Source organism: Marmota monax, unplaced genomic scaffold (assembly GCF_021218885.2).
Source record: "Marmota monax isolate L192 unplaced genomic scaffold, Marmota_monax_Labrador192_F-V1.1 WCK01_AAM20220418_F8-fsc00172, whole genome shotgun sequence".
Lineage (NCBI taxonomy): Eukaryota > Metazoa > Chordata > Mammalia > Rodentia > Sciuridae > Marmota > Marmota monax.
Genome location: NW_026693633.1, coordinates 2017240 through 2044690, shown reverse-complemented (window position 1 = coordinate 2044690; position 27451 = coordinate 2017240). Strand labels below are relative to the sequence as shown.

The window sequence follows — 27451 nt, the reverse complement described above, 5'->3', positions numbered from 1 at the left end:
ACTTAAAGCAGAAAAGAAAATGAGAGGGTGCTATCATAAACCCACATCATAAGTCACCCATTATACACATAAAATACCAAACAAAAAACATACTCAGTATGACAACATGTAGAAAGGAAAGATTTGTTATGAAATTTTTAAAATATAAAAGTATAGATAGACCAAAATGAGATTTAACATATCACCAAGAGCTATTACATAAAAATATAAATATTGAAATATTATAGTTGGTTTTAAAATGTTTTTAATCAATAAAACAGACTTGTTTCTGTATTTAGAGGTCATATTTAAGTTTCTTTGTAAATTTTCACCCAGGAAACACCCTAGAATTAGAGTGACAGATGTACTTAAAATTGATAATGATTGGTGAATAAAAACATCAGAGACTACTTCTTTAAATAAAAGCAGTGAGTCATCAAAGGCTGAACTAAATTTTAACCCTTTATCTCCATTAAAAAATTAATTTATCAAACATCAAATAACATTCCAGAATTAAATTTCAAAAAGAATTTCTATCTAACTGTCTAGTCAACAGAGGGAAACTCAAAGCAGATTCCCTGGAAAAGGATCCGGGTTCTCTGGATATTACTGAAGGAGCTGAGAGTACCACAATCAAATGGACTGCCCTACAACACTGTGAAGGCCCACAGTCCTCTGATCTCTGACCCGTCTGTGTTAATTACAGAGCAAATAATCAACAAGGGTTTAGAACCTCTTTTTTTAAAATTTATTTAATATTCCAATGTATACAGGACCATAGAATGCATTACAATTCACATTACACATATAGAGCATATTTTTTCATCTCTGGTTGTACACAAAGTACATTCACACCATTTGTTTCTTCATACATGTACTTAGGGTAATGATGTCTATCTCATTCCACCATCTTTTCTACCTCCACTCCCTTCTCTTCCCCTCCTACCCCTTTGCCCTATCTAGAATTCATCTAATCTCCCCATGCTCCCCCTCCTAACCCCACTATGAATCAACCTCCTTATATCAGAGAAAACATTTGGCATTTGATTTTGGGGGACTGGCTAACTTCACTTAGCATTATATTCTCCAACTCCATCCATTTACCTGCAAATGCCATGATTTTATTCTCTTTTATTGCTGAATAATATTCCATTGTGTATATGTACCACAGTTTCTTTATCTACTCATCCACTGAAGAGCATCTAGGTTGGTAAAACCTACCTCTCTTTTTAAAGATCAAAGGAAGGGGAATGGATATTAAGAATAGTAGTTTCACACCAATCTATTATTAAAATAATTTAAGATAATAACAAATCAGCAAGTTAAAAAAATGCTCATAAAAAACTAAATATTCAATCCAAAAAAAAATCAAAGTGGAGGGCATAAACTGTAGTGCCAATTACACATTAAAATAAATGTACTCAATGGAAGCATAACTGAGGAAACACCTATAGAGGAAAACAGGTATCTTGGGGAAAAAACTTTTTACTGATCTTCCTAGACCAATACTACCTTCAGGTACCTTTAAAAAAAGAAGTAAAGGGGGGCGGGGACTTTATCTCAAACCACATATAAAATAAAACTTTCTTCTGTTCTCTTGATGGACCATCCAAGAGAATAAACATTAAAATGGAGTGAACTTTAAACTTAGGCAAGTAAGTACTCCATTAAGATAATTAATTTAATTCTGAAAAATAGCCAGTAATTATGTCTGAAAATATATAGCAGAGAGGTGGTAGACACAACCTCAATTCTGTTAATAGCTTTTCACTGGATTTTCTGTAACAAAAGAATTATTTCCTTAGAGCTTCAAATCTGGTAGGAAAGAAAGAAAAGAATCACTAGAAAATGGAATTCACAGGAAATGTCTTTAGAAATTGTTGTCTTTCTGTTAGCAAAAATAGGAATTCCTCTTAATGGAAGGTCCTCAACTGTTTGATCACTAAGGACTGACTGGTTCATGACTAAGGAGGAGCTGGTGAGGTTACCCTCACCACACTTTCCTAGAATTCTGGACATCTCCAACTGAAATTCAGGTAGAGGTTTTCTTGTTGGCTACTCCTTATCTCCACTAAACTCTTAACAGGAGAAGAATCCTCAAAAAATAGGCATCTTTCTTAGAAGCAATTGCTACCTCTCAGTAGTAATAAAGCACAGTTAAATGCCTGAACCTTGATTTCTAAAAGTACAAAATGAACCTGCAACATCTTGTGCCAGAAAGCAAGACAGCTATCTAGACTAATGGGTAGTATCAAAAAGACAATGAGTCAAAACTTAACACGTCCCTGCTGCTGGTAAAGCTTGCAACAATTTCCCAGCATTGTTAAGAATGAAGACTCTCATAGATTAAAACATTAAAAAAAAAAAAAAAAAAAAAAGTTTCCAGAAGTGAAGTCCCTCGTACCTTAAGAAAACAGGTAGAGTGGGCATTCTGGAGCCAAGAGCTTGAGAATAGCTCCCACGCCAGTGCCAGCTTTCCATCTCCAGGACCAGATGACTCCCACCTTTACACCAGCTGACCAAGCCAGGTGCATTGAGCATTGGTCTTGATCCAAATGGGACACACTATTCCAGAACAGAAGTAAAGGGTAGACTCTACAGACCTTCAGAAGAGTCAGAGGGAGAGGGTAAGAGACTCTGAAATGGAGCCGCAAGCAAAGACTGGTCTGATATCTGCAATCCCTAGCTTGGGAAGATACTGTTCAATATGGACAATTCTGCTAACCTGGCTTCTGTCTGTAGAGACGGGATGGAGTCTGAGAAAGGAGATCCTCCTTAACACTGATGAAGCACCACAATGAAGTGACAGCAGGGTCAATCAGCTAGAGTTTCTATCATTTATATGAGCAAGAGCAGGTCAATGTTTCTGAGCTTCTGTTTCTTCCTGTAGAAGTGGAAGCAATTATAAAATCTACTTCCCAATGTTACTAGGACAATTCTATGGCATGTGCTATTAAGAAAAGGTATCCACTTACACCTTACACATACACAAACACACGGAGAAAGGAAGGGAAGGAGAAAGATGGGGGAAAGAGAGAACAGGAAAGATTCTTTAATTTAAAAGGAAAAAAATTATTTTAAAATGTACCATTTCAGCACTCTAATTTATGAACTGATTCCTCCAAGACAGGTGCTAAAACATTGTTGGAAACACGTTATTCACTGTTAAAATATCACATCACATATCACCTTGCTTTATCAATGACATGGTGATACAACCAGAAATACACACCACTATCTACAATGTAGCATTCCTACTAAAAATACATAACCTGAATCTAAATTTGAGAAAACATTCCAACAATCAGATCCAGATTTCACAAGACATGCCTGAGATCTTCAAAATGCCTATGTCATAAAGCAAAATGGTTTGGGATTTATTCTACTAGATTAAAGAAGACTAAAGAGACATGACAACAAAGGCAATTTTTGTGTTGAATTCTGAATTGTAGGGGAAAATGCTATGAAGAAAAAAGTGCTATCAGAGAAATATGACTATGAATGGTACTACTGGATATAGGAATGTATTAACAGTATTGTGCTTACATAAGAAGATATCCCTGTTCCAAGAAGATACACACTGAAGTACTAACAGATGAAATGACCGTCCTCTTATTTTCAAACAGTTCAACACACTTAAAAAAATCCATACATGCGCACACACAGATGTAGGCAAATGATAACTGGTGAATCTAGGTGATGAGTATACAGTGTCTGTTTTACTATTCAAATTCCCTGAAGTTGTGAGATGCAAGGAAAATAAGATGTGCTCTTCTTGCCATAAGACACAAATTCTTGATTTTAATAACATCTCTAGCAAAAGCTAAAGGTTAAATGAATATATGGAAAGATACACAAGTAAAAAAAAAAAAAAGAAGATCTCCTTCAAGCTAAGTTCATTTATAACTATTTATGATCACTTAAAAATTGGAATTTACTGTAGGAGAAAGACATGCATTTAGAGCAATTCTAGAAAGATTATCACTGAAAGGGTTAAGTTTCTCATGCTAAACAAACCACAGATTTCTACAGACCTCAAGATATCTGGGCTGGTCTCAGATGAGCAAGACAGACAAAAAAAAAAAAAAAAAAAGGGCAAAGCAACCAAATCTCAGGAAACCCGAGCCAAGGGTTCTACTGTCCCAAATTGCTACTTAGCTCATGAAATAACAAGGGAAGAAGAAAAAAATAAATAAACCCTTAACTTTCCTACTGATGATCTTGTTAGCACTTTTTCTGAATTGGTCTAAAGCTTACCAAAAGAGTACTTCTAAGCAAATTAATAATAAAAGTACAATTCCTTGAAGGTTTCTTTATGCTATTTAAGGAAAAAAAATGTAGGGACTAAGATCAACACATCTATTTTGTGAGTTTTATTAAGTCATCAAGTAAAGGAAATGTGCTCAGAAAAGCTTTCTATAGTTACTTCATACTACTTTTTAAAAGTAAGGCTACATTTGAAAAGACTATCTACTTTAGGCTCTTAGGTAATTCTGATTTTTGTTCTTATTACTTGAGAGATTAATGAAACTCAGATGTTACCAACATGAATTGCTTGCCAACAGTTATGTATTGCACCTGTGTGTGTGTGCGCGCACGAGCGCACACATCTTCATAGAATATAAATGTAAATCAAAGTTCAGCAAATAATGCCAAATACTATTATGTGTAACACACTGATTTTTCTATTCTATATTTTTTTAAAAAATACTGACTGTGAGTAGTGAATTGATTTCATTCCACATTCATGAATCTTCTGAAATTTGAAGACTAATGTGGGCCAATACCAGCCCATGTGAAGTAAAGGAACAATCAGTGAAAGATGGCATTGGCGCAAGAAAATGAAGTACATATCCTTCACTATCCAGGTCCAGAAATATACCAGCAGCCCTATCAGGCAGGTCCTTTTCTCAACTAGTCTGATCATTCATAAGAATAAATGGAGGCAACAGCTCTGGGAAAGTGACACTTGAATGGAGACCTGCAGCATGCAAATGACAGTACCTTGCAGAGAGCAAAGAGAACAAATCAGAAGCAAGAGAAAAGGCAGCTGCAAGGCCCAGAACAGAACAGATACCTGCTGGGATCAAGTAAGAGAAAGTAAGACTGATGACCCAGTAAGCATGGAGGAAGTTAGACAGAATATGAGTATTCTGGGAATCAGACAGTGCACACTAAGGGGTTTCAATTTTAATAATGAAAGCTCTTGTCTAGAGTGTGGTTTTCAGGTTGTTTTTAAAGCTAAATTTTTATTTGCTCTTTATCTGGTATGATCTGTATCATAATCATTCTTTGTTATATATGTTGCAAAATATCTTCTCCTAGTATTCTGGCTTGTCTTCTCATTTTCTGTGAGGTATCTTTTGATGTACAGGTTTTTTCACTTTAACTAAGTAATAAATACTATCAATTTTTTTCCTTATGATTTGAGTTGTGATCCATTTAAGAACTCTTACTATGAGATTTAAAAAAAAAAGTTCTTCTAGATTTTTTTGTTTCGCTGAGGTTTTTAAAGTTCTGTTTTTTAATGCTTCTAGGATTGACTTCTACATATGATGAGATGTATACAAGAAAAACTGTCCCCCTACTAATAGTTACTAGGATCCAGCTTTCTCCCTACTTATCTGCTTGCCCATTCTGACATGTATGTGTAGATCTATTTCTGAGTATTTCACTGGCTATGTTATGTTTTGGATAGAGACTTCCCCCAAAGACTTATGTGGGGCTTGGTCCCCACTGCAGCAGTGTTCAGAGGTAGGGCTGGGAAGTAACTAAATCATGACAGCTCTAACCTCATCAATGAATTACTGCATTGACGGATTAATAATCTGATGATGCTACTGGGATGTGGTGGATACTGGTAGGAGGTAGGGCCAGTTTGAAGAAGTCAGTCGCTGGAGATATGCCCACTGGGACTATATCCTGTCCCCAGCCATTTTTTTCCCTCACTCTTTGCCATGAGGTGGGCAGCTTCCCTCCAACACAATCTTTGAGCATAACATTCTCTCTAATGCATCCCACAAATGATTTTAGTATTTCATATCAGGATCTATTCTATTCTCAAAAGGCACAGGTTTAAATATTTTTAAATCATTGGGCCCTTTGTGAATATAAACACCACAAACACTATTATTGAAAAAGTGTATACTATCCTCCCCTAAAAAACATACACCCAATTTTGCAAATGTTTTGGGGACTTAATGGACAGCCCAATGCCCAAGCCTGAAATCCTAGATCTAAAGACCTAGTATCATCAAACCTACCCAATGATAACTTTGGGTTCTTACACTAACAGGAAGATAAAACACAGTATGAGTCAAGCATATCCAAACAATCTATGGCTAACCAATTCACATGTGGTTCAAGCACACCCAATTTTCATTTTCCTCCCAAAGCTAAGCTATGAACAATCCTGACAGTGGATCTCAGGATAAAGGGAATATGATACCAGCGTTTAAAAAAAAAAAAAAAGAACATGGCATAAAGGGAACAAATAAAGGAAAAGAGCAGCCCAGTGATTACACAGGTAAGCTCTGAACTCACTAGAAATTTGGATTCCAGTTCTGCCACTTCCCCCTTATGTGGCTTCAGGAAACTACTTTTCCCTTCAGAGCCTTAGTTTCATTATTTGTGAAGTTCAGATAATATTGTTTCCTTCCAGGGTTGATGTGAAGATTAAATAATTCATATAAATGCTTACTTAGCACAGTACTTAATACAAAGCAAATATTCAATAAACATTCACTCTTTGTAGTTACCCTTTTAGGGAAAAAAAAAAGCCTGGAGATATGATAAATCTAGACAAATAATGGATACAAAAGGACACCAAGTTTTAAAATGAAAATTCCACAATGATCAAAACAAATAGGCTAACAAAGTCATGTTAGACTAGATAGTACTTCGGTGTCTATCAGCACCAGTCTTACATTTTTTCCCTTCATTTATACTTTTTTTCCTTTTATTATTGATGCATTAGAGCTTGCATATAATGGTAGAATTCATCATTACATGGTCATATATCCACACAATAAAATTTGGCCATTATCATTCCCTAGTATTTTCCCCATCTTCCTCCATCCTCCTGGTCCCTTTTCTCTACTGATTTCCCTGAGATCCTTCCCCACCCACGCACACTTCTCTTCCTTTTTCCTCTCTAACTTCTACATGAAAGAAAACATACAGTCCTTAATTTTCTGAGCTTGGTTTATTATGCTTAACGTATCGTTCAAGTTCTATCCATTTTTCTTTATGGTTAAATAAAACTTCACTTCATATATATCACATTTTTTAAAAATCCATTTGTCCACTGATAGACACCTAGGCTGGTTCCATAGTTTGCTAGCCTTGCATCTGACAGATCAGAAATCTTAAATGAAATTCCTAAGGTCAAAATATAAGTGACCCTCAGGTTTGTGTATTTTCTATTACTCCATGCTTTTCCTCAGTCTGGGCCCAAAACTGTGGGGTAGGGGGAACTAAATTAAAAAATAGGTCAAAATACAGTATTTATTCACTTAATATTCACTGAACAATATTATAGACAAATTATTGCATGTTTACTGAACAAATAGTTACTTTTTATTGTACAAATGCTTACTGAAAATTATGAGCTACCTATTATTCTAAGCACCATGGCTACACAAGTAAACAAGATATTTCCAGCTAGTGAAGGAAAAGTAATACACAAACAAATCAATCCTACTACATGCTATGAGGAAAATAAAACAGTCTAACGGAGCAGTGAATGAACTAGATGAAGCAACACATAAAAAGGGCTACAATCCAGAGAATTCTTTCCTAAGGAGAAAACAAATGAGCTGAATCTTTGAAGATGAGCATGAGGAAGACCACATCAAGACATGGAGAAGAGTACTCTAAAAGATGGAAGAACTGGTGCACGAACTCCAATCAAGAACAGGCTAAGCATGATCCACGGACAGAAGAAGAAAGCCAACATGGCTTTATGACAGTTAAATGAGGAGTGTGAGTGGCATGTGGAGTCATAAAGGTATAGGAAGGTCAGCTCATGCTGAATCTGTGTTATCTGTAGACCATGGTAAGAAACTCAAAAATTTTTCCTAAATAAAAGCTGACCATCTGAAGGTTTTTAAGCAGAGGAACAAAAGGATTCCATTTATGGAATGGAAAAAGATCACATTAGAAAAAGATAACTCTGGCTACCAGGTATAGAATAAAGTATAGGAAGACAAATGCACAAACAATATCTCTATAGGAGTAGACCACAGGAGACAAGCTGGGAGAGTGCCTGGAACTAGGGGCAGGTGGAAGATGCATTCATTGTAGGAAAAAAACAATTAGGAGGCAGATAAGACACCATTTTTGACAAAAGTGGTGGGCTTGGATTTCTTCCCCCGAAATTATTAGCCAGTCTTTTAAAATACTGATAACAAAGACCTGAAGTTCTGAGGGGGTCATTGGTAAGGGCAATAAAGACAAAGAAAAAATATGCCTACAAGGGAAAGAGAAACATCACTAATTAGCTACAGTAATCAGCACAGTGTGGCACTGGTGAAAGAAATGGAGAATTTAATGGAAGAGAACAGAGTCTAGAAATAGATTCACACAAATAGTTGATTTTCAAAAAATGGTGCAAGGGGTATTCAATAAAGTACAGTCTTTTCAATTAATGGCGTGGGAACAATTTAATCAGATGTCCATCTGAAGAAAGAAAAATTAAGCTGTATCTTACACCATAAGCAAAAACGCAACTGAATCATGGGCTAAGTATTAAAAATCTTCATGAAGAATAATATTAAGAAAATATTTGTAATCTTGAATTAAATGTTGAAGTAAATGTTACTTAGAAACAACACCAAAAGTAAGATCCACAGAAGAAAAAAATAATAAACTGGAATTAATCAATGTTAAAAACATGTGCTCTTTAAAAGTCACTGTTTAAAAAAAATGAAAAGATATACTATAGAATGAGTGAATATATTTTCAAAATTCACAAACTTTCAAAATTCAATTAAAATAACTCAAGAAAAAAAGGAAGATTTGAACAGATACTTTATCAGAGACAGAGATGGCAAATAAGCACATAAAGACATTAAGTATCATTAGTTGTTATGGGAAAATAAAAATATGATGAATATCCCTATGCACCTATTACAACAGCTGAAATAACCTCAAAAATCTACAAGTGCAAGTACTGGTAAGGATATAGAGCATAGGTTCTTTCATACGCAGGAGATGACAAAATAATAAGGCTACTCTGGAAAACAGTATGTCAGTTATTTGGAAAGTTAAATACACACTTACCATGTTACTTATTTGGCAATCTTATTTCTAGGTAATCTACCCCAAAGAATTGAAAACTTACTTTGAAAAACCTCAATGTGAATATTCTTGTGGAATTACTCATAATTACTCAAAACTGAAGATAATCCCACTGTCCTTTTCAAGGAGAGAATGGATAAACAATGTGGTATATCCATACAATGGAATACCATTCAGTAATACAAAGGATTGAGCTATTGATATGGGCAATCACACAAATATCAAATGTTTACACAAAATGAAAGAAAATTAAAAAGGTTACACAATGCATAATTCCATGTATATAGGACATTCTCTCACTTTGGGAGAAAAAATATTTTTAGTGGTAGCCGGTTGCTGAGGATAGGGGAAAGAACTGTCCGAAAACTAGGGAATTGAAGGTAGGGGAAAGCTATTCTGTATTTCAGTTGTGATGACATGTGTCTATATTTAGTTATCAAAACTCACTGAACTTTTATGCTATAAAGGATAAATTTTACTTTATATAAATTTACCTCCATAAATCTGACTTAAAAGGAACATCAAATATCCATAATGTATATTTCTAAATTGCCAATTCCAAGTATCTTAAAATATGCCTGAAAACATAAAAAAAAAAATACACAAAATTTGCAAATGCCTGTAGTATCATTTTATCATGTTTTCTACGGTTTTCTTTCACTAATATCCTTGGAAACTTCTCTTATGAAAATAAGATAAATGTGTTGATTACATGTAGTAAAATGTAAAACCAAAAAGCTTACATTTACCAACTTAATAAAATGATTTAAAAGTAATTGAAGAATCATTTCATGGGGCTGGGGTTGTGGCTCAGTGGTAGAGTGCTCGCCTAGCAAGCAGGGGGCACTGGTTTCAATCCTCAGCATATAAAAATATAAAAAATAAAAATATTGTGTCCACCTAAAACTAAACAAATAAATATTTAAAAAAGGAATCATTTCAAAACACATTTCAGAAGCATTTTAAAATATTACAAAGAACAAAATAAAATGTCCTTCTGCAATAGGATTTGGTGAAGGTACTAAAATATTTGAATGAATGAATAAGCGGGATATAACAATCAAGTCATTCTTTTTTTAAAAATTTTTATTATTGGTTGTTCAAAACATTACATAGTTCTTGACATATCATATTTCACACATTTGATTCAAGTGGGTTATGAACTCCCCTTTTTATTATTCATTAAATTAAAGGGTTCTAATCTTTTCACAAAAGTCCTTAAGCGAATTCTTAAGACAACAAATACACTTTGGGATAGAAGCCTTTTTAAACTGATTTCCTACGAAGCTTTGAAAACACAAAACTGAAGTCTTAACAACTTCACTTAAATGCTAGGAGTCAAGCAGCCATTAGCCCTTTATTTACCTCTTTGAGGTAAGCATGCCTCTCTTATAGTCCATTCTTCCTCCCTCCCTCTCAATTTTGAGGGATACAAGGCAGGCACTGTCCACAAGGATAAAAGTCTTTGACTAAATGGCAGCTGGTGATACTGCTTGGAGGAACACTATTAAGAAAAAGAATTATAAAATCAAAGATAAAAACAAAACAAAAAACCACACATGGGTTCAACCCCAGAGTACCACACAAAGAGAGAGAGAGAGAGAGAGAGAGAGAGAGAGACTTATTAAAAGCAAATAACAAAAACAAAACAATAATAGGGTTAATAATTTCCAATTGTTTCCCTGCAAGCTAACTGAAGTGAAACCTGCTTTACTGTGTAACAGTGCTTCCCCTTTGATGCACACTGTGCTCCTATGTAAATGAATGCACATTTGCAGATCTAGGAAATATAACGTCCACAGGCCTTAACTGATACAGATGTACCCACCCATATTCTATAATTCTGTTAACACTTTGTGCCAGACTCTCTCTTGAGCTATGGAAGTGCATTTACTGAAGGGAAGGCAGGCTCCTTCCTAAACAGAAATATATCAGCACTTCAGATCATCACTAGTTTGAGGGAAGAGCTTCTAGATATTTCTCCCAGAGAACCTTTGTAATGGAAATAACTGAGTGCATACCACAAATCAGAAATCCTGTTCCTTAGGAGTGCTTTTGTGTCTTTTTCCCCCCCTGAGATGTATGCGTGTGTGTTGGGGGGGTGGGGGACACAATTCTGAAGTACAGCTGAGTTGAAATATTACTTAAATATATTAGTCTTTGTTATGAGAAGGGAAATTATTGCCTCTTAGAGCTTCATCAAATTGCAGCAGAAAGATTAGATTATGACTACATCACTCAATAATAGTCTCCTGCTTCACAGCAAATGAGCCAGTTTAAAAGTGGAGGGGAATGGGTAGGCATACCAACAGAAGATAAAGAAGGATGTGATACAAAACTCCTTAGGTTTTAATGCCATCACAGCTTTTTGAGAGCAGATGAGCATAGCCCTACAACAATTATAAAAAATAGGACATCTTCAAGCCAGCCTCTGCCCCTAGACTATTGATGCAGCCTGTGGCCAGCATAGCCTAAGAAGCCTTTAAACTTCAGGCATGTAAAGACAGTCACAAAGATGAAATAACAATTTCCACAAAGATGAAATAACAACCTCCAAGAAAATACAAAATCAATTTTACAGCTTTTTAAAATTCCATTCCATATTACATACATTTAGAAAGTATCAATGAGTTGAGAGAAACACAAGACAAGGAGATTCACCAGCACGTTTCCTATAAGCACAGGTTTAAAAAATAATGTGAACAATGAGTTGTAAAAACTGAGCTACTGAGGACTAAGTTCTATGCATAGAATTCACATCAGAAAAGCAGCCATAATTCTATCATAGTACTACAATTACCTATCTACATCATAAAGTCCCTTAAATAGCTTGAAGCCTATAAAGTCAAATCCTGAATTTCTTACATCTTCCAATAAAAATGAAGGGCCAGAGTTTGGCTGAAGATAATTCTGAAATGATCCCAGAACAAGAGTGGGGGCCTAATGAAAGAAAATCAGGAAAAAGGAAAACCCAAACAAGGAGGTATTCTCTACTAACTTGGGCATGTAAAGCTGCATCCTGCTAGAGGGTGGATTTCAACAAAGGTCTCAAACAAATCACTGGGAGAAAGAAAACTCTACACAGTCTGGTGTCCAAGCCTTGGGACTTATGTTATAGTTGCAATTGTTAGAGAGAAAAGGATTGACATGGACCTAGGAAAAATAATATTGCTTCAACTCTGTGGGTACAGCTATTTTCAAAACAGGATAAAAGCAGAACAAAATTAACAATACCTTTTGAAGACCTTTTATTAGCCAATGCAGAGGAATGAAACTACTGCTTTTGGATACTTAATATATTTTTGCTTTTGTTAAAAGTGAAGTTGTATTGTTTATTTTATTTCAAGTTTTGTATTACTGAAGGCTATGTGTCCACAGACATACACATCATACACCTTTAATGGAGAGAAACACACACATTTGTTTTTAAACACCTCCACACATTTATACCTTTCTAATTTTTGCCTAATGGGCAATTTGTTTAAGAAAACAAGGGAAATTACCATAAAGGCTCACTGCCCAAATGGCTATGAAAGTTAAAATGGCAATTTTGAAATCTACAATGGAAAAGGAGGAACATACACACTTTTTTTTTTTTTTAAGAGAGAGAGAGAGAGAGAATGAGAATTTTTAACATTTATTTTTTTAGTTCTCGGTGGACACAACATCTTTGTTTGTATGTGGTGCTGAGGATCAAACCCAGGCCGCACACATACCAGGCAAGCGCGCTAGGGCTTGAGCCACATCCCCAGCCCATACATACATTTTTAAGTTGTCATACTGCAAGACCCTCTCCCAAAAAGTCAATCTAGAACACACAGACACACACACACACACACATTAATTTAAGGGTCAAGCATATGACAAGGACAATGAAAGAAAAATCTAAGGGGGGGGGGGGAATTCCCCTTTGGTATTGTCTTTCTTTTTTTAAACTAATTCAAACACATATAGGATGGTAAAGGCAAAGTCATTTAAATCATTTCCTTAGTAATACAAGTAATATTTAAATAGATTTAACAGTGCTGCTCCAAACCAATGAATTATGGGTTTAAAACCTATTAAAATGTAATGTTTTTTTCCTGAGCTGAGAGGAGAGAGATTTAAATCCACTGAATTTTAATATTTCAGCTTGAGCTGCAGGAGGTAGAGAAAGTCCAAATGAACTATTCCATCAGCACCATTCAAGCATGAACATTTTAATCAGTTTTACTTCCTTGGAGTTCTCTAACACAGTTTACGCTGTCATTCTGAAAGCACTTAACACAGAGAGTGTGAAAAACCACCAAGGCTTGTTATTGCCTTCACAATTGATGGCAAATAATTTTGCAGACTTCCTATCATTAAAATGTCACTGCTGAAAATTGAGGTTCAGCATTTCTAGTGCCAAACTACATTTTCCTACAACACCGTGGCATACCTGTTCTTAAGGTTTTTTTTTTTTTTGGGGGGGGGACTTTTTATTTTAATGCATACGTTTCTACCATTGTTTTTTTCTTCAAGAGTTTTTAAAGGGGTGGAGTGGAGTTCCAAAAGAACCACATTCTTCTATTTTACAAGGGAAACATTTTTTTCCACGAATGTTCATACTGAAACTTTCTCAATGGTAGTTGCTTTGTTGAAATTCTTATAAGGTTCTAACTTAGTCTCCTTTATTAAGCATAACCACATTCACACAGCATGCACTGATTATATAGTGTAATGGATTTAAAAAGCATTTTAAGATAGTCAGATGATTCAATTTAATAATACAGGAAATGAAAACATTATTTCTAATTAGATCATATTACTAATTTAAAGCTACAATTTGTGTGTTGTTCCAACAGTGTGATCTCTCAGAGATTCTAATTTAAAAACACAGTGGCTGGAGTAGGACACATGATAAGATCAAACTAAATACATTATATTCCCCTAGCCTATTTGGGGGAACTCAGAGAAAATTCAAGCAAGCATAAAACTAAAACACAAAATACTAAATAACTGTAAAAAGAAAATAAAACAGGAATTTTCCTGGTTTTCTTCCTTATAAATAAAAGAAAAATGGTATTTAACTTATTTCAATCTATCAACAGTCTTAAACTGAACATGACCTGTGAAAGAAATCATTATAACTGTGTTTCATTTCATTAAGCACAACTAGCTTATTGTCAGGAGAACAGCCGCCTCTCTAGGTTTTTGGGCTCACTTCAGCATTTTGCATTTAAACTGCATGGATCACTGGTTTGGCTCATTTACCAATGAAGTTAGAATAATATTGCAGAGTTAAAAAGGTGCTTCATCAGATTTCATTAAATCAGAACATTTGCTCTTGTCTGGATAGTGTGTATACATATAAAATAGATACATTGCCCTAATAAATAAATGAAGATCCCCAGGGTCTTAGAAGGGTCTTTACCTATTAGGAGAAAAACTTGTCACTCCCCCCTCAATGCAGAAAATCACAGATGACTACACTCTAAAAATCAAGTTTAAAAAATCTAAACCTGAATAATCATCATTTCTGTTAGCAGGTCAAAATACCAGCACCTCACAACACAGCCATAACCAGGAGGATACACAACTGGTCCATTTAACATTCCAAAATGTTACAACTCTCAAAGCTACTGGACCCACAAGACACTACCAGGAATGGAAAAGACAGAGGGACCTTAGCAACAATTCATCAAGTGAGTTTGTAACTGGGCTCTTTCTTCCTCACAAGGTTTGTGGTTCTCTGAAACTACGACATTTGTCTATTTCTGCAATCTATTTTTCAAAATAGATTATATGATTTTGAGTCCATTCTCTGCCTGAATACAATTAGTTTGAAGCTCCTCAAGATCTACCAATACAGCACATGTTGCTTTGATAGCATTTAGCTCTACTGTGTTAATTCTTCAAATTTTAGATCACAAAATTAAACTACCTTTATTTTAATAATTAAATCCAGATATACACAATATGTCTTTCAGTAGCTCAGTAACAATCTAATAAATCATCATTTCCCTGAGAAAAGGCAATCTGTCATCCCATTCAAAATAAACTAGGTAAAAATGAAATAGAAAACAGTATAAAAATGTATTTGATGTGACGAAGAGGGGAACTTATTTTGATTTTATACCCTCCCCCTCATATCTTTAAACATCATCCAAAAGAAAAAAATGCATTTTTTAAATTTAACTTAATCTTTCCACTGTGTACAAGTACATTCACTAAAAGACTCAAAAAAGGGTGGTGGGGAGGAAGCATTCCTAGAAAAAGGCCACCAATGAGAGGTAAGGGAAGGCAATGACTGTCTTATAGCTAGTCACAAAAATGATAAACACTATGACATGACCCTGGCAAGCTCTCCTATAAGGCACCACTCTGTTTATTTTTTCCTTATACAGCAAACACATAAAACTCGACAGTGGATGTGAAATAAAAATTCTACCACTTCTGACCTATGAAAGACTTAATAACAAAAAGATGCAGACCATCCCAACATGAATACAACACATTCAAGCACAAGATGTTTCATGCAAGTATAGTTGGTGTATACATGTATACTTAATTTTAAAAAATGTCCTCAACAATTAAGCTCAAGCGCTGCTGTTTTCTGGAGTTTTAAGAAATAAAATCTAATTGTGAAATGTTTTCATCTCTTAATACCTATCCTAACTGCACCTAACACAGAAAATGTATGATAAATGTTATTCCTGATTCTATGTGGCTTATTTGGATGCAGCCTTTTTTCCAAGGGGCATTTAGAGGAAATAAAGGTTACTCTTTTCCATTTATTATGCCTGCTAATTTGGTACCATTTTTTTCTTATGGTCAGAGGGACACAAAATAGAGATCCAAATAGCCCATTAAAAACAAACTACATCAACTATTGCGCCCCCACTAGCGGCAATGATCCCAGAGTTCTGATTTCCTTGTAAAAAGACAGAGGCATAATTGAAGCAATATCTTCACTTCAGATTGATTATCAGCCAACCCTTATCTGCATCTTCACTCAACAATTTGAATTTTAATGAAAGTAAATGGAATAATTAGCATTTCAAAGTGTGTTTGATATACTGAGGGAAAAAAGAGGATAGACTTTGTGTATAATCTATACACAAAAGAAAGCATTTGGGAGGGGCAGAAAGAGGAAGGTACAGTAATAGTGTCTTCATCAAAACAAAGTAAGAAACTGCTTGTACTATCTGCACAAACAGAGGTGTATACAGTACACTTTATAGCCAGGATTTCTTGCCTTTATTGTTATTTCTAAATTTTAGCATATTATTTTACCTTAATTTGAGAGAACAAAAAAGTAAGTGGAGTTAAGTGACTGCCCAAACCCATGAAGTGCAGCAGGATTTCTATGCAGCAATAACATCACCATTGCCAGGAATGATTTTCTAACGGGGCCACTGATTTTCCGAAAAAGTGCAGTTCATCTATTATTTGTACTACAAAGGGACACCAGCCCTTAAGAACCACTCATCACAGGGAAGGAAAGGTAGCAGGGGAGATGTGAAAATATACATTTTACTAAAAATGATTTTAAGACACTCCACATCATTGGAGAACAGATAAAAAGAAATCATATCATTTTAACATCAGGGTAATTTGTATCTTTGTTTCCTAGCCTAGCTCTGCAACAGAAGCTGAATGCAAAAAGGAAGAAATATGAAAAAGAACACTCTCCTTAGGGGAGAATTTTCGAAAACATCAACTTAAATTGGTGAGAAGGTGATCCAAAGTTTCTGATTTCACATGAGATTTAAGGAAAAGATTTAATTTCACTCTGTGGTCGCTATTGCCTTTTGCCCCTTTGGTGGAACAAAACTTAGAGACAGCAAGAGAACTGGCGATAAATACTAAGATCAGAGCTAAAATGGAAAGGCCACGTACCCCAATGATGGCGTTCAGTTCTGCCATGGTCACCTGCTTGGCCCGTTCCACAGCCTGCACCACTTGTTGCTGGTGCTATAAATGAAGATCAGAAACAGAATACAATTATTTGTTTTCTACTCAGAACAGCTTTTCCTAACATGTCCTCTAGCTTTAATTACATGCAAAATAGCATTTGGGGCCTCCAGATTTCCAATCACAAGGCCCAGGTGATGGATGACCAAATGTCTAGGGTATGTCTGGGTGCAGACTGGTTAGGAATAACTGAACAATCAACCACAGGTATCTGGACCATGCCTATGAAGGATGCTCCCCTATATGCGGTAGAATCAGTTTAAATTTCACTTTCAAGTCAGTGATATACTTTGACCAATGTCTTCCACTAGTACTAAAAAATAAAACCCAACTCACTCGTTTTCTTAGTATCCCCTTTTCTCTTTGCTATCTACAGAAATAAAAAAAATTTTAAAAAGTTTTTAATTATATCCTACTTTTTGTATTTAATTATATCCTTCTTTTTGTATTTCTCCTCCTGGTATTTGTTAAATACTAGAAGGTCATTTAGAATTAATTCATTTATGTTTCTTCTGGAAATGTGAAACGTGTTCATGTTTTAATCCTTGTTATAAAGTGCTGCATACATAAGAGATCAAAAAAAAACTCAGTTTAAGGTTGTCAGGTATTTCTTTTAAATTCAACAGAAAAACTAAAACCTACAAATTTATTTATTTTTAAAAACTAGGATTCATAGTACAGGAAAAGTCATGATTCTGTTCTAAAGATAATGGGCAAAAACTGATATTGGCAGTTTTCATAATATTAGAAAAATCAAGTAGTATAGATGTCTCTGCAAGGGGGCACTCACATCTGGACATATACAACTGATTATACAACTACCTCCAAAATGTAAATATAATTTCCAACTAAATGTACTTGAGCATTTTAGTATCTACAGTCTCAAAATTGATCTAAAATAGGTCTCTTTACTTCTTTAAACTAGGTTTAATGAATGAAGAACCAAAGGGACTGTGCTATGAAACAAGCACTCCTCTATGGAAGAGTCTTGTTTTGGCTGATCTCAAGTTAAGAAATTTAGCTTTCTTCACTTATTTGAAGTCAACCTATGAAGCTCAACTATCATAATGCTTTGTACATACAAAGAGCTATCCATTAAATGTGAAATTCCCCTTGAACTACCTGGTTCCCATTTCAAAACCTTCAAATGAGATTAATGAGGGTGACCACAATTTCTACCTATGAACTGTGTAGTGGGAATGTTGAGGCAAAGTAGGAAAGAAAACTGTCTTAAATAGTTATCTATAATTAATGTTTTCATTTTTGTTTCTCAGCAGAAATGTGTATTTTGTGCTTATAACTACTAACAAAGAAAACATCAAATTTTAGGATCATTGCATTTTAAGCTTTTAATGGGATCTTTTGATATTTTTAATTATAGGAGTTTCAGTTTCAAAACAGGAACTTAAAAAAGCAATCCTAGCCCTTACAGTTATCTCTGTTCATTCTTTTACTTTTAATGAAATATTCGCCTATGTGAATAATTTGTTTCTTTCTCTGAAGAAAGTGAAAATTCTGTGGGGGGGAAAAAAAAAAAAAAAAACTAGGAATAGAGAGGTAGTCAATATAATGGCCACTAATAGTAACATCAGCTTCCCCTAAACTCAGACTGACCATGTTCAGTGTTTATTAAGCACTTACTATGAACACAGAGCTCATGATTAAAGTCAAGCTGGTTCTTGGAATAGCAAAAACTGACAGTTTTCTTAGTGGAAAAAAAGGCAATGTGTAAGAAAACTCTTGAGATTTACTTAATACTCTAACGTGAAATTATGGATAGAAATTATTACACAATTTACTACCTTTTGCTTTCTGATATTCAAGAACAGTACTTAAAACTTGCTAGAAACTGAAACAAAGAATCACTTGTACAGACATCTAACATGCATATCATTCATTCCATTCATGTATTCATTCACTCAAATTTTTAAGCTCTTTCTCTGCCATTTCTCCATTTTACTGACTTTTTTTGTATTTTTTTATTAAACATTCAAAAAATAGTTACAAGAGAAAGAGATAAGAAAAACACCTCTAATTTAGGATATCTCTACCATTAAGTTTATTCAACTCCTGCTTCATATACTAGATTCCTATTGCTAAAATGGGCAGAGACGCTTTAGGCAGTGGGAATCTTTGTGATTCGGCTTTAAAATCAAGCACATTTTCTGAGAAAACCAGAAACTCTCACCAATGAGACCTGCTTGAAAGTTAAAATGACAATGAGAGTCATGATTCAACTCCTCTTTGATGGCAATAGCCATAGACTAAAATAAGGTATCTGTACTTTACCTGTAGTTCATAATTCTACTTCCCTATTTCTACTCACAATTCGTGAATCATTTACTATTTAAGGACTCTTTGAACTGAAGCTACCTAAGGCAAACAAGCCTCCTGCCCCTCCCCTCCATGTGCCCAGAAAGGGCCAGAAACACCTTGACATTACTCACTCCACCACACAGCAAACATATTACACCACAGACTAAAGAAGCACCCACGAGGTAGGTGTGAAAATCAAAACTCAGGAAGAAGGTGAAAAGATCACAAAAGAGAAAAATGAACACTTGAGAAAGAAGCCTGAAGTATTCCCAAAAAGCTGACCCAGCAAGCATTTTTTTTTCCCATTCTCAGATTTCAATAGTTAAGTTCTCTGACTCAGAAAATACATCAAGTGTTTCACATCTTTTAGAACCCTGATGGCTTTCCCATTATGTCTATCATCTTTTCTGCTTTTCTTCCCCTTCCCCATCTGTCCTCTCTTTCTACTCCACCCTCATCACATTTCCTGTCCCACTTCCTGCTTATCCCCCCTGCCAACACACCACAGTGATGACAGCCACTTTGGTCCCAGCCAATCTGCAGAAGGTAATAATCCTATTGCCTTTCTTACTGCTCAAGCTGCTCACTCAGATATAAGTGACAACATCCCACTAGCACTACCAAATAAAATGTCACCAAGGACATAATAAAAAGCAGGGGTAAGAGGTGGTGGGGGTGGGAGGACTGACCAGGATTTGAAGGAAATGAAAAATATCGAATTTTTGTATTCTTTAATATATTGTGATTTATGATTTTTTAAATCCTAAAACAAAGAAAATAGATTGTGGTGAGAGCTGTATAACTTCATAAACTTACTGAAAAACTACTTAGCTGTACAAAAGATTAGTGAATTTTATGGCATGTAAATATACCTTAATAAAACTGATTTTTAAAAAAAATACTGTGATGTAAAGAATATAAGCATGGCTGGAAGGGAAAAACAGCCAGTTAAATAAACTGTACACTGAATCACTTTCCTGTTTACTTCCTCATCATAAAATTACTTTTAGCATTCATTCAAGAATTTTTTTTTTCTACAAGAGACTAAAACAATGTAAGTCCATGATGATTGCATTAAAATCTACCTAATGAGGAATGGAACTCGAATGTATAAAGTAGATGTTTGATGTATGTTCTCAGAAGAGAGTACAATGATAATACCTGCCATGTCAATACTTTAGTGCTTAACAAAAGATGTGATACTGCAATATTACAGTATTAAAATAGCAATAAAAAACTCTATTACAATAGAGAATCAAAAAGAGAAAAAAGAAAAATCTCCCCCCATTGAAAAAGTTTTAGTTAAGGAAGAAATAGTAAAGGCACAGATATAAAATGAACTAGGATTCTTATAACTAACATTAGTTAACATCTCTGTCATGTGGGGATGTAAAAGCAAAACAGACCAGTCCTGGTTCCCATTGAACTCATAGACACAGGACACATCTTATAATAGTAACATAAGACATAAAATACTAGCAAAGGTTTTAAGAAAGAATGGCAAGCCTACTTCTTGGGGGAAAAAGTCTTTTTTTTTTTTTTTAATTCATTCATTCAAATATTTACTAAGTACCTAACACTAACATGCACTACACTGTGGTAGACACTGAGGTTACAATTTATCAAACTAGATCAGATCTTGATGATCTCAGTTTAAAGTTTATCATGAAAAACAGTCAATGGATTAATAATACTAAAAAAAAAAAAAGTCTCTAGTAAATTCCATAAGAAAATTATAGGATGTTGTGCAATCATTTATCAAGGAAATATCAATCTAATCTTGGGGATTAAGGAAGATTCTCCTAAGGAAGTTGACTTGACAACAGAGACTGAGGGATTTGCAGTTCTGTGTACGAAGAAACGGGAAAAAAGAATTCAGAAAGAAGAAAAAGACTGGTAAAGTTCCTGAAACAGAAGGAAGCTTGTGTCTTTCACCCAAAAGAATGAGTATCTGCATGGTGGAAGGAGAACAGGTAGGGGGACAGAGTGGAGGGACAGGCAGGTTAGAATTTTGTAGAGCCTTCTTAGGTAGACACACATGCAAAAAGAACAACAAGGGCAAAGCTTAAGGACATGCACACAGAGCGGCGTACTCTACAGAACCACAGATCAGTGGGAAATGGCTAAGGTGAGAAGAATTACAACATAAGGCCAAACAGTAAAGGGCTTTGCATAATATGAAAAGAAGTTGGACTTCATCTTGGTAGGAATGAGACATTATAAAAAAAAGTTTTAAGCAGTAGAGTGCTATCAGTTCTGCAGTTAATAAAATGGATCTCGGATTAGTAAAAAAGCTGAGTGGCAGAGTTAAACCAGATTGGAGAACAGTTAGAACTAATGCAATATTCTAGAGTGAAAGACACTTGGGTCTGAAATTGGACTGAATACCCTCCCAGCTAATAGAAACCATTAACCACATATACATAAAAAGCTACTCATTTATAGAAACTCAGAACTGCAAAGGGCTTTAGAGATCATGAGACCCAGATGCCAGTAGTACCCCAGGCATTGTTAACAACCAAGTACAAACAAAAGACTGTCCATTTTCAAATGCACACAGATTTCTAAATGCTGTCTGGGTGAGGGAATTGGGATGGTTGAATTCCAGTACCAACCGCAGGTTAAAGGCCACTACTATAAAGTGGGTGAATGTCCTCTGTCACACTCTAACCAGCTGTCAGTCAGTCTCTGCCTGAACACCTCCTATGGAAAAGAACTCACTATATCTTAAGGTCAAGTTTTTTTTTTCTATTTTGAGTTAATGAGATCTAATACTGAGTAGAAATCTACCTCCCCATAACTTATTACCACGGAATCATGGAGGAGAATTTAGAGAAAAAAAAAAAAAAACAGATTCAGTGGGAACAAGTATACTTGGAGTATCTGAAAATGGCATACGGCATGTTTTTTTGGTTTCCTTTCTTTCAGATTAAACATCCTCAGGTCACTCAACCATTTCCCTGTGCAAATGGCTCTGAAGTCATTCTTTTAGCTACCCTCCCGGTGATATTTGATATGAGTATAACACAATACACCAAGTACTGCTGAGCAGTTAAAATCCAAATGAAGTCAGATTAAAATTCTACTATGCTTTTTTCTGAAACTATATTGAAGGTTTTGGGGGGGCACAAATCAGCTTTACATTTAACCCAAACCCAAACACCAAAGTCTGCCTGTCCTAGACAGTGTTCAAAGAAATGTTAGTATCACAAAAATTAGATTAAAAAACAAAACAAAACAAAACACCACCACCACCGATCAACCCAGAGGTTTAACTGGGCAAACTTTTAGTCAACTGTATGACTTCTCAGAACTACAAAGCTCTGAGAGGATGAATGTGTATGCAGGGTTCCCTAAACAATTTTGGATGTGGAACATGGGATTAGATATGCTGCCAGAGTCTTCTCCCAATTGACCATTTGGACTTGCCTTCTGATTTTCACAGAGGGACAGAGTATTCTTCCCTGCCATGTCCAATCAGCTCTACAAGTTCAGTGTTGTCCAAGATAACTTCCTGCACTTGGAAATGTTTTTTATTTGTGCTAATAATATGGCAGCCACTAGCTACACTGAGTACTTGTAATGTGGCTAGTATAACTGAGAAAATGAATGTTTTGTTTTATTAAACTTTAATTTAAATCCACATAACCACTACTATACTGGACAATGGGGCTCCTACTTAAAGTACTTTAAAGTTCAGTTTCAGCAGTAATAATAATCCAATCACTATCTAACTAAAAGTCAAAGAAATGGGTTGGTTTCTTAAACACATGTTAATTTCTTGACACATGTGCAGATAAAAGTTTTGGCACTGCTGCTTCTGGACAGAGACCTACATTTAAAACCTGTAGGAAAATAAGTTCTACCTCCTAGAATCATCTTTCACTTCCTGAGGTCCAAAAACCTGTAATGCCATCACAGCAGTCCCACCAAATGCTCCATTACTGTTCAATTGCAGGATCTGGTAAAGTAAGCCAATCAGTCAACCATGAAACATGGGACAGAATTACATTCTCTGATGGTGGATTCAGTAGTATGAGGGAAAAACTATTTTAAATGAAAGGTTACCCATGCCCATACCTAATGTGAAAATTAGAAATCTGGACCAAATCCTCTAAGGCCCCAATCCATCTGTATTGTTCAACATGACATTCTTTTGATATACAGGGCTGTCATAACACATTATGCCAAGACCAACAAAATGGCCCCAACTGGGAAGCAGACACACTCTATGTAGACTGCTGGCACTTAATGAACACTCTTTGAAGATGGTCTTAGGGGTTTCACTACATGCTTATCAGGGCATTTCCAATGATTTCAGCCAAGCTCACCTACATCAAACTATGTTATCACAAATCATTGATTCTTTTCAAAGTTAACAAGCAGTAAAAGGAGTTAACTTGGTGCCATTATGAGGTGATAGCACTGCCACCAGTGCATGTAACCACTGTATTTTGTTCATTTCCTCCCTAGACACAATGTGAAAGTGACTGATGACATTTTTTAACTTCCATTTCACAATTATTCTATATATGCAAAACATGGCTCAGAGAAACTCAGTACCATATTAACCCAGTTGCCCAAATAGCATTTTAGATATACCTGTATCTCATAAGAGGCAGTAGAGGAGTTTGTTTCCCTCACTTTATAAGGACCAAATTTATGGCATGTTCAAAACAGAAATTTGTGTATCATTTGGTATGACAATTTTAATTTTAATCTACTAGAATTGTGATTCAAATAAGTGCATATTATCACTATTTGGTCATCATGTATTATTTTCTACAATTAAATGCTATAATAGAGTGCCCAAAACATCAGAATTGGGGGGGAGGGGCATACACACTATTTGGTACTACTTACTAGAGAAGCTAATGGCACTAAAAACAAATCCTAAGTTAAAATTACTGTTGCACAAGAAAACATCCAAGTTGGAATGTTACCTTTCCCCTACATAAATATTAGAATTAAAATAGGCTGAAATTTTTCTCTTAATTTCCCTTTATATTCTAAAAATTATAATAATCAGAGAAATCTTGTTAAATGTTTAAACAGAATAATGTTAATCCTGTATTTCATTTGTTAAACCAAGTATCTAATAATAAATGCATGGAAAAACCATCTCTGCTCTCTTATAATCTCAGTTCCCAAATCCACTCTCACAGTCAGTGTGAGGACTAGCCTACAGGGCTCCTCCACCAACCCTAAACAGTTCTACTTCTGTTTGTTTTTGTTTTTGTTTTATAATTGTAGATGGGCACATATCTTTATTTATTTTTATGTGGTGCTGAGGATTGAACCCAGTGCCTCACACGTGAGAGGCAAGTGCCCTACTGCTGAGCTACAGCCCCAGCCCTCCACTTCTGTTTCAAGTAACTCAAAGAACAACAACAACAACAAAAAAAAACAGCTATGGAATTAAAGGAGTAAGAAAGGGGGCAGATGGCCACCCTCCCTACTGCTGAATGACTAAACACAAGTTGGTGGCAAGGTTAAAAATGAAGGCCATTTCTTAAGAGTAACAAGGACCAATGGATTTAAGAAACAGAAATTAAGAAATCACTGGAGCCAGGCTTGGTAGTGCAGGCCTGTAATTCCAGCGACTTGGGAGGCTAAGGCAGGAGGATCACAAGTTCAAGGCCAGTCTCATCAACAATAAGCCCTAAGCAAATTAGTGATAACCTGCCTCAATATAAAAAATAAAAAAGGGCTGAGGTGTAGCTCAGTGGTATTGTACCCCTGGATTCAATCCCCAGAACAACAACAACAAAAGACAAGCCACTGGAGGTAAGAAACCATTTTCTGTTTTTTATTCTCTCCAGCAAAAATAGATATATGTCAGGTTACTTCAAGCTGTAGCATCAAAATGGTCTATGGCCCAAGCCATTAAAGTGGATAAACTTTACTCTGCAAAACAATAAACCTGAGATAATTTTTCTAAGACATCATAAAATCCACAAAGTCAAGAATGACAATGATTTCTTGGGAAAGGCAATGGTCAAAAATTTGAATCCATTGTCTGTAGTTCAAGGACAATGTATATTTACAAAGAAATACATGTGAGGGCTGGGGTTGTGGCTCAGTGGCAAAGCGCTTGCTTAGCATGTACGAGGGGCTGGGTTTGATCCTCAGCACCACATAAAAACATAAATACATAAAATAAAGGTATTGTGTCCAACTACAACTAAAATACACACACACACACACACACACACACACGTGAGGAAAGAAAGACCTCAAATGAGGAGAGATTTCCTTAGCAATTTCTCTATCAACTAGCAATTTACTTCCAGCAAATCTACTACAATATAGCTGACCATGTGTGATCTACTATAATCTACTCTTCAACTGAGAAATATCTTTCAAGAATCTTACTACATTCTTCTTCTCCTTTTTTCTAATGGGCACAAACATGAACAGTTATATAGGTTCTGTGGGTTGTTAAGACAACCCATAACTATTCATGTGGTTTCCTTTCTATCCTCTGTAAATATATAAATGATAAATAATATCTGATGGATGATTCTTCTCCAAGAACAGAGAGTCTTCTATAAAAGACTTAAGTATGGAAGAGTCTTCTATAAAAAGAACTATGCATTATTTTACATCTTATGAGTTGTGCTAAGAAGTTAGTGTTTATCATGTAATACACCATTGATAATGACAATAACAATCACCATTACTTTTATTTTGTGCATACCACTGTGTGTAGAAGTTTTCTAGTTGTCCCCTAAGACCCTTTTTCTTAAGTTTTATGTAGATATATCAGTTACTCAGTTAGACTAAATTTCCAAGTGTCCTTGCAGCTGGTTGTAGATAGATAACCAGGTATTGAACATTGCCAGGGGTCAAGAAATGAGAGGATCTTTCACATCATGCCCTTAAAAGGAATATGCCCTTTCCTCCTTTCTTCTTCCTGTTGGCTGGGGCAGGACATGTGATGTTAGGGACAATAAACATCAATACAAAACTTGAGTTAACAACATCCTAGAATTGCCAAATGAGTTCAAAACATCCTAGAATTGCCAAATGAGCCATAGGTACTTCTAGGCCAACTGTTATGAGAAAGAGAGACAAGTTTTTATCTCCATTAACTACTATTCCTTTGATCTCTATCAAAGCAGCCAAATATCCAGCCAGGTCCTTCACGTTATCACTAAACCTCATATAACAACCCTATTATGTGGCATCCCTATACAAGGATGAGGAAACTGTGGCCCAGAAAACTAAGTATTCTGATCAACGTCAAAAAGGAAGCAAGTGGCCCATCCAGGATTTGCTCCTGAGTTTCCCTGACTTCAGGTTCTTATCACACTGTTTCTCACATAATACAGCTCTTCCAATGAATTCTATAACTTTTTAATCAGGGCCACAAGTTTCTGAAAAACACAACTGTATCTTGAGGAAAAGACTTTCAACTATATGGACCACACATACCCTGTCTCAACAATGAACTTTATAAAGAAAAAGGAATATCCAAAAAAACAACTGTCCCCTAAAACAGAACTGCAACTAATGTGCCCAATATTTAACTTAAATTAATGTTAGTACAAACACTGACTTACCAAAAAAAAAAAAAATTCCCTTCTTTCTCCAAGATGGATCTGTAATGAAGCTAACTGCCTACTGCTGGAGCTGCAAGACCTAGCAAACTTCCCAGGAAGACCAATAGCCACCTCATTCTGGAAGATTACCTTGAGCTTCTCAGTTTTTACTAAGTTCTTCCTCTCCAATGTCTTAGGACCAAAATAACTTGGAATAGAATCCATTTCCCTGAAAGTACAATAGGAAAGGAGGGCAGAAAAGAGGGTATTTACTATGCCAGGTACTTAACATTAAAACTATAATATACATTATATAGATGGGGTTTATTCTCCTCATTCCATCGAAATATTAAGGCTTAAAGAGATCAAACTTC

The 27451-nt window shown here is 35.4% G+C and overlaps 1 protein-coding gene across 11 annotated transcripts in view; it reads right to left on the bottom strand.

The window, feature by feature from the left end:
- Nucleotides 1-27451, bottom strand: part of Tle4 (TLE family member 4, transcriptional corepressor) — a 140183-nt gene that overhangs the window by 74965 nt on the left and 37767 nt on the right. For 4 of the 11 annotated variants that reach the window (XM_046459719.2, XM_046459720.2, XM_046459721.2 and 1 more), the window contains exon 6: nucleotides 17143-17217. The exons of 4 other annotated variants lie outside the window; for them this stretch is intronic. In XM_046459719.2, coding sequence (XP_046315675.1) covers nucleotides 17143-17217 — 75 coding nt within the window. Of the gene's footprint in view, nucleotides 1-17142; nucleotides 17218-27227; nucleotides 27307-27451 lie in introns of all 11 variants that reach the window. 3 more of the 11 variants (XM_046459727.2, XM_046459728.2, XM_058584077.1) reach the window with 2 other exon arrangements.